This window comes from Bison bison, unplaced genomic scaffold (assembly GCF_000754665.1).
Source record: "Bison bison bison isolate TAMUID 2011002044 unplaced genomic scaffold, Bison_UMD1.0 scf7180017864171, whole genome shotgun sequence".
NCBI classification, from domain to species: Eukaryota; Metazoa; Chordata; class Mammalia; order Artiodactyla; family Bovidae; genus Bison; species Bison bison.
In genome coordinates this window covers 5,519,357-5,534,129 of record NW_011494743.1, presented here as the reverse complement: position 1 = coordinate 5,534,129, position 14,773 = coordinate 5,519,357, and the positions used below count along the sequence as shown (strand labels likewise).

General features: G+C 38.5%; 1 protein-coding gene across 1 annotated transcript in view; it reads right to left on the bottom strand.

The window, feature by feature from the left end:
* Positions 1 to 14,773, bottom strand: part of ANO10 (anoctamin 10) — a 216,603-nt gene that overhangs the window by 195,827 nt on the left and 6,003 nt on the right. The window contains 3 exon segments of the mRNA XM_010842152.1: positions 5,129 to 5,263; positions 6,368 to 6,565; positions 9,762 to 9,914. Of these exon segments, the coding sequence (XP_010840454.1) occupies positions 5,129 to 5,263; positions 6,368 to 6,565; positions 9,762 to 9,900 (472 nt within the window). The 5' untranslated portion in view covers positions 9,901 to 9,914.

Genomic DNA, 14,773 nt, shown 5'->3' with positions numbered 1-14,773 from the left:
GGCACCCCACTCCAGTACTCTTGCCTGGAAAATCCCATGGATGCAGGAGCCTGGTGGGCTACAGTCCATGGGTTTGCACAGAGTCGGACACGACTGAGCGACTTCACTTTCACTTTTCACTTTCATGAACTGGAGAAGGAAATGGCAACCCACTCCAGTGTTCTTGCCTGGAGAATCCCAGGGACCGGGGAGCCTGGTGGGCTGCCGTCTCTGGGGTCGCACAGAGTCGGACACGACTGAAGCGACTTAGCAGCAGCAGCAGCATACATTACATACATATATATATATACACACACACACATACACAAATGGCATTCTTAAAGACAAGAACAGAAAATAAAACCAAATAACTCTTCAAAGGTAACTGAAGAAAATGTTTTTGAAATCATGCTAATCTTTAATCTGCACAGTAAAGACGATATGTCCAACAAAAAACTGCTACAAGATAATTAACATCAAGACATACACAGATAACTGGAAATACAGACAAAGAGGAATGATAAGCACCTACATCCAAGTTTCTAGACACCTCCCAAAAGTCATACAGGTCAAAAAGGAGAGCAAGCAAAAGCATCTGTGCCACATGACTAACTCAGAGACAGAGGAAAGTACAGGCAGTAGCGAATGAATACACTCTTGGTTCCCGAGTGTACACGGGACATTTTCCAAGACAGACCATATGTTAGGCCTCAACAGATTTAAAAAGATATGGATTATAAAAAGTATCCTCTGACCACAGCGGGATGAAGTTGGAAATCAATAACAGAAGGAAAACTGAGGAATTCACAAATGTGTGTAAAGTAAACATCACATTCTGAAACAGCCAGTGGGTCAAGGAAGAAACTACAGGGGAAATTAGGAAATACCTAGAAATGAATGAAAACCAAACATCATATACCAAAACATATGGGACACAGAGAAAGCAAGTCTAACAGGGCAGTTAGTAGCAATAAATGCGTATATTTAAAAACAAGAAAGATCTCAAATAACAACTTTACTATTAAGGAATTAGAAGAAGAAGAGTAATTTAAACCCAAAACTAGCAGAAGGAAGAAAAAAAAAAAAGACTGGAATAGAGATAAATCAAACAGGATAGAAAGATAACAGAAAATTACAAAAACCAAAAGTTGGTTCTTTGAAAAGATCAACAAAACTGACAAATCTTTAGCTAGATGAACTGAGAAAAACAGACCACATAAAACTACTAAAATCAGAGATGAAAATGGGTGCGTTACTATTGATTCTAAAGAAATCAGAAAGATTGTAGAGTATACTATGAATACTTGTACACCGACAAACTGGCTAGCCTAGAGGAAATGGACAAATTCCTAGAAACACAAAACATAGCAAAACTCAATCAGCAAGGAAGAGAAAATGTGAACAGATTTATAATTATAAAGCAGTAACTAAAAAAAAATCTCATGACAAAGAAAAAAACAGAACTTGATACCTTTACTGGTGAATTTTACCACTATTTAAAGGAAAACTAATACCAATCCTTCTCCAATTTTCCCCAAAAATTTAAGAGGAAGGAACACTACTAACTCACTCTATGAGGCCAGAATTACCCTGACACAAAGTCAGACAAAAGCACTACAAGAAGAGAAAACTATAGACCAATATCCCTTATGAACAATGATGCAAAAATCCTCAGCAAAATACTAGCAAAGTCAACTCGGCAACATGTTAAAAGGATTATATACCATGACAAGTGGGATTTATTCTGAGAATTCAAGGATAGTTCAATATACTAAAATCAGTCTATGTAATACATCACATTAACAGAATGAAGGGGAGAAAAAAAAACAACCCACATCATGTTGAATGGTGAAAGAATAAAAGTTTTTCTCTAAAATCAGAAATAAGACAAAGATGACCACTTTCATCACTTTTATTCAACATGTTATTGGAAGTTTTAGCCTGAGCAAATAGGCAAGTAAAGGAAATAAAAGACATCAACACGGAAAAGTTAGAAGTTAAATTGTCTCTGTTCACAGATGATATCATCTTATACGTAGAAAACCCTAAAATTTCCACAAAAATACTATCAAAGCCAATAAATGAAGTCAGTAAAGTAGCAGGACACAAAGTCAGCACCTAAAAATCAGTTTCATCTCTATACACTAACAATGAACTATCTGAAAAGATAATTATGAAAACAATTCTATTTTCAATAACATCATGTAGAATAAAATACTTAGGAATTAACAAAGGAGGTGAAGGGCTTTCCTAGTGGCTCAGATGGTAAAAAATCTGTCTCCAGTGTGGGAGACCCAGGTTGAATCCCTGGGTTGGGAAGATTCCCTGGAGAAGAAAATGGCAACCCACTCCAGTATTCTTGCCTGGAGAATCCCATGGATGGAGGAGCCTGGAAGGCTCCAGTCCATGGCATCACAAAGTCAGACACGACTGAGCTACTGACACACAACACACAACAAGGAGATGAAAGATTATACAAATAAAAACTATAAAACAATGCTATAAGAAATAAAACATATATAGAGACATACCCCATATCCATGGGAGTTTATCTTGTTAAAATGTCAGTACTATCCAAAGTAATCTACAGATTCAATGCAATTCCTACCAAAATCCCAATGATGTCTTCTGCAAAATTAGAAACACCCATCCTAAAACACATATCAAATTTCAGGGAAACTCAAACAGCCAGAACAATTTTAAAAAACAAAAGCAAAACTTCCTTATTTCAAAACTTACCACAAAGCCATAATAATCAAAACAGTGTCATACTAGCATACAGACAGACTATACAGGCCAAAGGAATAGAAGAGAGAGCTCAGAAATGAACCCTCATGTATGTGGTCAAATGATTTTTACAGGAGTACCAGGGCGACTGAATGAGTGAAGAATAGTTTTTGACAAATGGGTGGTAGGAAAACTGCATATCCACATGCCAAAGACTGAAGTTGCTTAACACCATACACAAAAATTAACTCAAAATGGATTAAAAACCTAAACATAAAATCCAAAACTATAAAGTTCCTAACATAAAACACAGAGAATAAGCTTTAGGACGGTGTCTTTGGCGATAATTTCTTAGATATGAACCAAAGGTACAGGAAAATGTTAAAATTTTGTGCATCAAAACAGAGTATCACCAAAGTAAAAACTGGCAGCCCACAGAATGGGAGAAAACATCTAGGGAAAAACATTTGCATAGCATATATCTCATAAGGGATTAATATCCAGAATACATAGAGAATGCCTAAAACTCAACAATCACAACAAAAACTTGATTCAAAAATAGGCAAAGGACATACACAGACATTTCTCCAAAGACATTTACTCAGTATCAACAGTCACTAGGTAAGTGCAAGTCAAAAACTGCAATGAGATAGCACCTCATACCTGTTAGGATGGCTACTATCAAAGTATCAGAACATAATAACTGTGGGCAAGGAAGTGGAGAAACTGCAATGCTGTACACTGCTGGTGGGAATCTGAAATGGTACAGTCCCTGTGGAAAACAGGATGCAAGTACTTCAGAAAAATTAAAAATAGAATTACCATATGATCCAGGAAGTCCATTTCTTGTTATATACCAAAAAGAATTGAAAGCAGGATCTCAAAGAAATATGTGCATACCCATGGTCATTACATCATTACTCACAATAACCAAAAAGCAGAGGCAACCCAAGCAGCCACTGATGAAGGAATGAATAAACAATATGCGGTACCTACATACAATGGAACACTGGGTAGTCTTAAGTAGAAGGGAATTCTGACATCTGCTACAACAAAGATAAACCTGGAGGACATTACACCAAGTGAAATATGCCAGTCACAAAAAGAGAAACACTGTGTGATTTCACTTATTTGAGATACATAGAACAGTCAAAACCACCAAGACAGAAGTAAAATGGCGGTTGCCAGGTCTTAGAGCAAGACAAGGTGGGAGAGTGATTATTTAACGGATACAGAGTGTCAGTTTCACAAGATGGAAAGAACTGTGGAGATGGACGGTGTTGATGGCTGTAAAACATTATGAATGTATTTAATACCAGTGAACTGTACATTTAAGTTTTGGAAATGGTAAATTTTATATGTACTTCACATTAAAAAAAGAGAGAGAAACTTAAGAGATAATAAAAACAACAACAACAAAAAGAGTGATCTATGATTGGATCTTGGTTTAAACAAACTATCTGGTGACAAGTGAGAAAGTCTGAATATGGACTGACTCGGGCACCCATCCTCCTGGATGACACTGACTGTTACAAGGAAAGGAGACTGGGGACACAGAAACTGGTATGTTTAAAGAATTTCTTAGGCAGCAAAAATGTTCTGGGCCTTGCTATTATCTGGGTTTCAGGAAAATTTGGAATTACATGTCATAAATACTTTCGGTCTACAAACTGATATTTTCATTCAAACGGAATTATACAAAATCAGAAAGTTACAAACTGCTAGTTTGCATTCAGGTATGATGTCCCACTGTGACTCTTAAGTCTTTCTATGTTTGTATCTGTTCATACCCAGTGAGATGAGAGGAGATGGAAAGAAGGCTCCAGGAAAAGACCATGTGTCTAGTTTTTATTCCTCTACAGATTTTCATTACACTATAATGTCTGGGCATACGGTAAACTTGGCTAATTTTAACTGAATAATATGCAAATGCATTCACACTGAATTTTAAGCTTATTGAATGCTGTGAACCTTGATAAAGAAGAAGTTGAGAACCATAAAGAACAAATAAGTTGATCTAAAGCTACAACATCATGAAGGTCTAAAGGCAAAATATATAATGGTGAAAAAATAAATTATTGTAAAGTTGTGTAAGTTTTTCAGTAAGGGTGGAAAAAGTCATTATAATTTGTTATTTACTAAGCAAAATATAATTGCATTATGGAGGAGCCTGGTAGGCTATAGTCCATGGGGTCGCTAAGAGTCGGACAAGACTGAGCGACTTCCCTTTCACTTTTCACTTTCATGCATTGGAGAAGGAAATGGCAACCCACTCCAGTGTTCTTGCCTGGAGAATCCCAAGGATGGGGGAGCCCGGTGGGCTTCCGTCTCGGGGTCACACAGAGTCGGACACAACTGAAGCCACTTAGCAGCAGCAGCAGCAGAATGTATATTCATGAAATTAGTTGATACAATGACTCACATAATGATTTTCCTGGGTACAATTTTGCCTGGGGGTAACCAGGGATCATTTTTTCATCTCTGGCTCGAAGATTTTCAAGTTCATGTTTGATAATGAATTGACGTTCTGCCATGCTGAGGAAATCATCATTATCATCTAAAACAAAACAAAAATTCATAGTTATTTTCTCAGTATTAGCCAAAATAAAATCTAAAATATTCAAACACCCTGGGATTATGAAATAATGGTATAGACAATAAGTAATTACCATAAAGAGTAATCCAAGTAATAAAAATTACATAGAAAAGGATATAAGAATAAAAATATTCTAAATGCCTTCACATAATACAGTTCTTCAATCATTACACTAATGATTACATGGTTCAAACAACCAAATGGTAGACACTTGCTTGCCCTCATTTAACTGAAATGAACAGAAAGTAATATATTCTTTAATTTTAACAATATTTTTATTTAGGAATGGACCTGAAGTTTGCCTACAAGGCAAATTCTCTTCCAAACTCTCAAGCCCAGGCCAATTTCCTTGTGGAATCCAACATCCCTCACATACATGAAGAAGAAAGCCTGATAAGAAAATAGTGTCATTTTTTGACAGGTGAATCCCCTCAAATGTGGTGAATTTCACCTCAATCATTTATTTACCAATATACAAAAATCCAGAGTGACTGAGTCTGAAGAAGTCCAATTGTATCTTCTAACTCTGAAAGACCCTGGAAGGGACCAGTTCTGAAAGCAACCTCCCACTCTGCTTTCACAGCCATCCTGGATTTCACAGTTCTTTCCAGAAATCACTCTCTTCTGAAACCCCCTTTGAGGCCAGAACAGAAGCAGGATAGGGAATTACAGGATATGAAATACTACTGTGCTTCTTACTTATATCAATCTAATGAACATCACCATTCTAAGACTTAGAATTATATAAATAAGTGACATATGTCAGTTTTATGTTCATCTATTCCAGAGGTTACAAAGTAAATCTGCAACCCCAAACCTGATCCCACCTGGTTTGATAAATAAAATTTTATTGGTACATAGCCTCATTCATTTGCTTCTTATGGCTGTAGGCTGCTTTTGCTGGACAAAGGTTGTGCTGAATAACTATGACAGATCATAGTGTCCACACAGCCTAAAATATTTACTATCAGGCCCTTTACTGAAAAACTTTGCTGACCCCTGATCTATTCATCAAAGACTTCCTTTTGATAAATTGATTCTGATAGAAACAACCTTGGAACTTACCATCAAAATCTTTGAAGCTGTGTCGGGTTCCATACGTGAAGGCTCTCATGGTGTTATCACTGCACTCTTTTACCAATCCCACTGCTTCTGCCCCCAGCAACAATCGAATCTTGGAGGCACCGACAAGATATAAGTTCTGATTTTCTAGTGTTTCTTTTTCATATTTATTTAACAACGGTCTAAACGACAGCTGAGCACCTTCGGAAACAAAAGATGAGCAGAATCTTAGAAATTGATAAACATAAAAGTTTCAAATATGAAAGCCTTTTAAGTAAGTATTCTGTTTCTAGTTTGGCAGAAGGCAAATAAATTATATTAATGATTTAAATCCATCTCCCAAATAAATAATAAATAAAAGTTAAGTTGGGGAATGCAGTTCTTTATAGCTTTTTGAAATAAACGTCAAAACTGGAAACTGTAATAAGTGGCTTGTCAGTTACTTAAATTAGAAGTAGATATTAGACAAGAATAAAATATTTGTTAGCTCTAAATATAAAATTGTACTAAGTAAAAACATGAAGCAAAAGGATATAATATAAAAAATACAAAAATTTAAGAAAATTAATTTGAAATAAAATATCCCAATAAAAATGCAATAAATGTAACACAATTATAGAAGATTACAGATTGTGTGAATGTTAAATACTGAATAATAAAGAGTGAAATAATTTTTCAATGATTTTTCCCATAAATATTAATACATTCAATTAGGTTTAAAGCAGATATTGTTACTTGATACTGTGTATGTAATTATTTCACTTAAAAGATTGTAGAAAAAGGAATTTTTCCTAATTTTTAATTTCTATCTACATCAGACTTTTTAAGGTATGTTTATATCTTTACTATTTATCCTGTATGAAGTGTTGACAGGAGTTATAAAAATACCAATCAGATGGAACAGGATAATGAGCAGAATTTATATTTTACTTACCCAGGGGGTTAGTAAGGTTAACTTGCTATGGCATTATTATTTAGGTACTTTACAACAGAGGCATTTAAGGCTTTAATTAAAAAACAAATAAAAGATCTGTTCAATTTAAAGAAAACACAAATGGCTCTTAAACAGAAAATCCTTAATGTCATCCATATTAAGATAAATGCAAAACAACACCAATATGTTATTTTTCACTTCTCACACTACAAAAATCAAGTCAGACTGAAAAAATAGATGGTGGGGGTGTTAGCCATGAAAGTGCTCCACTCCACCCAGATCTCCCCTCCAAAGAATTTGCTGTGAGAAGCAGAGCTGACCGACAGCCATCTGCTTTTCCCCCTTTGGCTGCTGCACCCCCACACCTAGGCCATGGGCTGAACCCCACAGGACAGTGGAATGAAGCCATTGTGCAATGCTGAGCCTGGCTAATATGTTCTCAGAACCATGCTATAGTCTGAGGCTTTTCCTATCCAAGTCTCCTTCCTTCCCTCTCTCTTTCACAAGCTTCAGACACGCACCAAAGTCAGAAGGCTATCATTGTCTAAGCCTGCTCCTTCCTACTTTATCTTTCTACAGATGATCCTCTCTACAAACCTCCTGTGCATTAAATCCCACTTGGCATCTCTTGCTTGAAAGACCCAAACGACACAGCATGTAGGGAAGGTACTCTTAGACATGGCTAGGGGAACAAAAACTGCTATAACCTTCATGGAGAACCATGAAGAGAACCATGAATGTTGTTCTGAAAAAGAGCACTCTCTCATTGCAATCCCCGACCCGTGAAGCAATGATTTGTTCATGTGATTCCTTTAGGGTTTGTTTTCATGTCACCAGACAACATGCTTTTAGAGCTATTTTTCTTTTTTAACTTTGGAAAATGAGGATTAAACTCTCTTTCCAACCCACCTCCCTCATTTCTACCCACCATTCTCACAGTATCATTATATCATCCTTTTCATTCCATCAACAGTACTTTCATTATTATGGCTACATACATTATAGTTGAGCCTTACAATGTGTTATGATTTTCCTTTCCTACAATTTACCATTTTCCCAAAAGTTGGTATCTAGCTTGTTTCATAATGTGCTTAATATACTTATTGATAATTCAATCCCCCAAGCTAACTGATTAAGTCTTCCCTCAATACACTGTCATTAGAAAGAGTCTGACAACAACATCTTTTCAGAGATCTTATCTTTATCCTCACACGTTGTTGGCAGCTGGGTGAGTTCAGAATTCTAGACTGAAACCATTTTCCTTCAGAAATGAAGATATTCCTTCACTGCCTTCTAGCTTCCAGTGTTTCTGACCTAGCTTCTTTTTTTGGAAGTCCGTAGTGTCTTCCTGTCCCCAGGATTCTGAAACATTCCAATCATATACACCAGTTTCAGCCAGTCTGGGCATTGCATGGGCCGATTCAATCTGAAAAAGTGTACACCAGTCCTGAGTTTTTCTTTGACGATTTCTTCCTCTCCTTTTTCTCTGTTTCTTTTCTAGAACTCCTTTTATTCAGAGGTATATACCTCCTGGACACTTTTAGGGGGTGTTTTCTGTAGTTTTATGAAGTATCTGATGAAGGACTGATGCTAAGGCTGAAGCTCCAATACTCTGGCCACCTGATGTGAAGAGACGATTCACAGGAAAAGACCTTGATGCTGGGAAAGATTGAGGGCAAGAGAAGGGGACGACAGAGGATGAGATGGTTGGATGGCATCACTGACTCGATGGACATGAGTTTGAGCAGACTCAGGGAGATGGTGAAGGACAAGGAAGCGGGGCATGCTGCAGTTCACGGGGTCGCTGAGACACAACTGGGCGAATGAACAATGACAACAAAGCGTCTGCTCCACCTCTTTCCCAGGTCCAGCCCCCTTTTTGCCAGAGCTGAGGGTTAAACTTTGGCTTCTTCCATGAAGTCATCCCTTACCACCCTGAAAAGCATCACTTCTTCCTTCCCTTGACTTTCATAGCAAGTACACATAGGAGACTCATTTTTAAGTATCATGCGCTATTTTGTAACAGCTTTTTCATTAGCTTTTTGCCTATTCCTTTGACTTCCTGGATCTAGCATTCAGTCTCCTTACCCTGACAGTAATATCTTTGCTTGCAGAGACATGTTTCTGTTCCTCTTAGCATCACAACCAACACACAAAGAATACTCAAAGACATTCATACATTTGACAAATATTTATTAAGTACCTACTATGCATCAGGTACTGTACACAGGCGCAGAGTTTACAGCTGTGAACAAAATCACTCAGGGTGTTTATGGTCTAAGAGAGACTTACAACCTAACGTTGACTTAAGACCTCCTTTCAAGTCCTAGGTATAGAACAAAGAGCAAAGAAATGACCATGAATTTTAAAAATAGATCAACCAGAAAACTGTGAAACACGTTTGTAAATGCAGTTTTATTCAAGTGGGCATGACTGAATCGGAGTAATATTTATTTTGCTCACCTCCATCTTTCTTTTTAGTGATGATTCGGTTTTTCAGCCATTCTTTGGTTTCTTCCTTGACATCCTGAGCAAGTTCTATGACGACCAAAGGTGTGAAAGAACTCTCATGAGTATCCAGAGCAGATAAGGTCACTTTCATCTTTGACAAACCTGCTGAAAATAAGAAGTAAACATGGGTTCTCACGGAAAAAAACAAATATAGACTATATCTGTATTTTCTCTTAATGAAAATTAACCACAATTCACCACAAGTCTGGCTTCTTAGACAAAAGGAATTTTCCCATGATCCAGATGGGTTACATGCCAGGCTCACCCAATGGTTCACAGCACCTGTGGGGGCCAGGCCCTGTACAAAAACAAGGGAACAACACCCTTGTCTGTAAGCAGATCAGAATATGGTGGAGGGGACATTCAGGTAAGTGATGGTGTAACAGTGTAAAAGGTACTCTCACAAGAGAACTAAGAAAGTATTTACAGACGGTGTGACGGCTGAACAGGACTTAGAAAGCTGAACGAGAGTTTGCCAGGTGGACAATGGATGGCATTCCAGGTAGAGGAAATAGAGTGCCCCCTACAAAATAATGATGAAAAATAGCCAAGAGACTCAGAGAAATAGAAGTGATTAGTTACGGCTGGAGCATGAACTCTGTTTTAGGGGAAGGAGGATGGGAATGGACCGGTACCTAATGATGGCTCCTGACTATTACAAAGCAACTGCGCCTTGTCAACATACAACAGAAGTCACCAATTCATTATGAGCAGGGAGCTGACACACTCCAGTTTCATGTTGCAGTATGCAGTCTATGTCCCCAGCACCAGCTGCCCCTCCCAGTGTCCTTAACTTTCTCAGAGGTATCATCTTTATCTCTGTTACCAAGCCTGAAAATTGTCACAGTCAATCTGGAGACCCACTGATGGTATCAGTCACTAAGGCCTAACGACCTCCCTTTAAAGTGTTTCTCATGTCAATCTCTCTAACTCAGTGATTCTCATCAGGGGCACTTTTCAGACTTTGGACTCCTTTATTCTAACTTTGTACTTAATGGAAGTTTTAATGACTCCAAAGCACAAGTGCAAATCAATTTTTGGGTACAATCACAGAAGGTGTGACCAACAACACAGGGCATCTTTCCTTTCTTTGGGGGAACTCACGGTCTTGCAGCAAGCTGATCAAACAGACCAAGACTGGCCTGGACTCATAAGCTTTTGTTTTTCACTAACAGAGCATAAGTTTTGTTTGGGGCAACACAGGTATTATAAATTAATGCTGGATGTAAATTATACTACAAATACACCAGGAATGCTATTTCCAGGTATCAGCCAAATGAGAGTCAGCAGGCTAGGCTGCCAAGTCAAAATAGGACTGAGTTCTCACCTTCAAATAGCTAATCATGTGGTAAGGAATTATATAGAATGACAAAAGAGTTAGCAATTAGAGCTATGGGAACTCAGAATACCTCATACACAAAAGTAAATGGTCCAGCAAAGAGGGAAGCATGTTCTATGCAGGGAACAACACGTGTAAAGTCAATGAAGTGAGGGTAAAGTCCTGACCAGAGCAGGGTGATAACCTGTTTGTGAGCTGCAACCATATGGGAAAGTCTGCTGCCATTTACATCTGACTCAACAGTCAGTAAGAAGTCACTGGAGGTTTTTGAGCAGAGGACTATGTGCCAGGGTGATATAAATCCCAACTGGTACATTTAGGGGCCTTTTGTCCTGGTATACTTTCAATTCCTTTGAACCTCTTAAATTCCTCATAACAAAAAGTTTGGGAAAAGGTTAATCTACCAATAGACTATAGAAGCTTACCATCATCATCTTTTACATGGAAATATCAAATACAACAAACATTAATCATGGGGTGACTATGGGCCAGGTCATGATGGAGTCTAAAGGTACAAAAGTAAATAAGGTCGACATCTTACTTTTGAGAAGCGAGGATACATCAAATCATTCTAACACACAGACTCGGTGCTGGGTTGACCAAAAAGTTCATTCGGGTTTTTCTATTGCAGCTTATGGAAAACGTGAAAGAACTTATTGGCCAATAACCAGAGGGACAGGGGCAAACTGAGGAGGCAAAATGACTTTCTGGGAAGGGAGCCTGAGAACTAGAAAGCCTTCAACTTGGAGAAGATACACAGATGACTCCATGGTTTCTAACCAGGGACATGGGAAGAATGGCTGTATATGAGCAAACAGCAAAGATGGAAGGAATGGCGAGGATAATGTGACAGTAAAGGAAGGGCTCAACAGGACATATGTGCACAGGCATCAAAGGTCAAAGCTTGGCTGCCTTTATGCACTGCCTAATGTAAGTGAAAGAAATGGCAACCCACTCCAGTATTCTTGCCTGGAGAATCCCATGGACAGACTGGCCTGGTAGGCTACAGCCCATGGGGTCACAAGAGTAGGACACAGTGACTAAAGCACCACCAAAGTGAGTGAGAATTATTCACAATCAACAGGTCATAAAACAATCTTTCTGAGAAACTAGAGGCAGGTTTCAGTTCTCAAGAAGCATATGAGCTCTATCTAGAAATTCACAATGAATACTTGTTCCTTTCAGTCTCCAAGCATGACCTTAACCTTAAAAGATGTCCCATATGTTACAGACAAAATGTCACAATCTCTGATATACAAAGAATTCTTACAAATCAACAACAGGAAAATACAAGAAAAACTGAAATGACAAGTCACAAAGAAGAAATAAAGAGGACAACACACTTGAAAAGATGTTCAAAGTTACTAAGAAAAGAATGCAAAGTAACAATGAGATGTTTTCCCTTTTCAGATTTGTTGAAAGGTGGACAGAATCCAGATGGTCTGGCACAAGAGCAGAAAAGTTGGCATTTTCACATATTGCTGTCAGATGTTAATTCCACCTTCCCATAAAGAACAGCAGCAATCTGAAAAATGGTATTCAATACACCATTCAAGAGAACATTGCCAGTTCTAGGAATTTATGTTGTTGTCCAGTTGTTCAGTCATGTCCGACTCAGATCACTCCAGGCTTCCCTGTCCTTCACTATGTCCGGGAGTTTGCTCAATTTCATGCCCACTGAGTCAATGATGCCATCCAACCATCTCTTCCCCCATGGCCCCCTTCTCCTTTTGCCTTCAATTTTTCCCAGCATCAGGGTCTTTTCCAAAGAGTTGGCTCCTTCACATCAGGTGGCCAAAGTATTGGAGCTTCAGCATCAGTCCTCCTAATGAATATTCAGGAATTTATACCAAAACTATAATAAAAAATGTACACAAAAGAAGTTCATTACAAGTCTTTTTTCTATCTTTCCTATAATTGTCAAACAGGAGAGCGGCTAAATAAAGTCTATTATACAACAGAATCATTAATACCAGGATACAGATCCAACTCCATTAACATGAGAATGTTTTATAACACACTATAAGGTAAAAATGCAGAGTGTGACCCCATTTATGAATATATATAATCCACCATAATTGTAAAATGACAACACTAGCTACTGCATTCAAAGCACTGGGCTATGTTTTTCTTTTTCTTTTTTCTTTTTTGGCTGTGCTGCTCTGCATGCGGGAACCTAAAGCTTCCTGACCAGGAATGAACCCATGGCCCCTACAGTAGAAGCTCAAAGTCCTAAACACTGGATCACCAGGGAATTCCCCAAGACTATACATTTTTTGGCTCAGTCAGTAAAGAATCTGCCTGCAATGTGGGAGACCTGGGTTCGACCTCTGGGTTGGGAGGATCCCCTGAAGGAGGACATGGCAACCCACTCTGGTATTCTTGCCTGAAGAATTCCCATGGACAGAGGAGCCTGGCGAGCTACTGACCATGGGTCACATAGAGTCGGCCACGACTGAGCGACTAAGCACACAAGAGTCTCACACCAACCTCGTGAAGAAGGAATTTCAATGTTTTCACTTTACAGATGAGAAAACTGAGGTGATAGAAGTAAAACAGTCCACATCACAGTTGCAAAGAGGGGAACTGGGCTTCAAAACCAGACAGCCTGATGCCAGAGCTCACAGCCTTAACCACAAGTGTGTATATATACCTACTCATCACATATGACGGACTTGTGTATTATACACACTTGCGTTAGTCACAGGTGGGTATGTGCACTTAATAAAAATTCCATCAATGATTAGGCAGATATATTTTTCCTTGGCCATTTCCAGGTAGTAGGATCCATGATAACTTTTATTTTCTTTACATTTTTCTTCCTAATTTGAATTTTAGTGAGCACGTATTTCTTATGATTAGAAACAAATACCTTCTATGTTTATAAAACAGAAGACTCAACTTTTCAATAACAGGTGGAAAATATACACTGCAGTAATGACCAAAACATACTTCTAAAATGACATATGCAATATAATATTTTGCTTTACTCCTAAAATTAAAAACATATTAACTTTGAACACAAGAAGTTGCCAAGCTTCAAAAGATTCTTTTGTTTAGTTTTGGGTAAAAGCATATAACGGAGAAGGCAATGGCACCCCACTCCAGTACTCTTGCCTGGAAAATCCCATGGATGGAGGAGCCTGGAAGGCTGCAGTCCATGGGGTCGCTGAGGGTCGGACACGACTGAGTGACTGAACTGAACTGACTGAAGTTATACAACCATTGTAGCAGAAAGAGGACTGAAATCCAGCACTCTTTCAATGATACCATGCCGTATGCAAAGAACCTTTTTTCCCCCTTTTTATGAACTTAGCCAATAATATTGGTTTATAGTCTCACCACAGCAGTGGCCATACCACAGCTGTGTAGCCAGCCGCGTGCTTTCGATCATTAAGAGACTCACAGACTAACATAAATGCCAGTGCTGCTTAGGCTCTGCTCTGAGCAGTTCAGTGGAGCTTGGTAAGCTTTGACCCCTCCAAGGCTCCGGTACACAAGATGCTCTTGGAGCATCTTTCAACACTGCTTGTTTTCAGGTGCTTCACACATGTGCCACCCACTGGGCCACAGTGTACCTATGGGCTGGGTGACCTAAGAGACAGGAACCTCTCTTAAATGACCA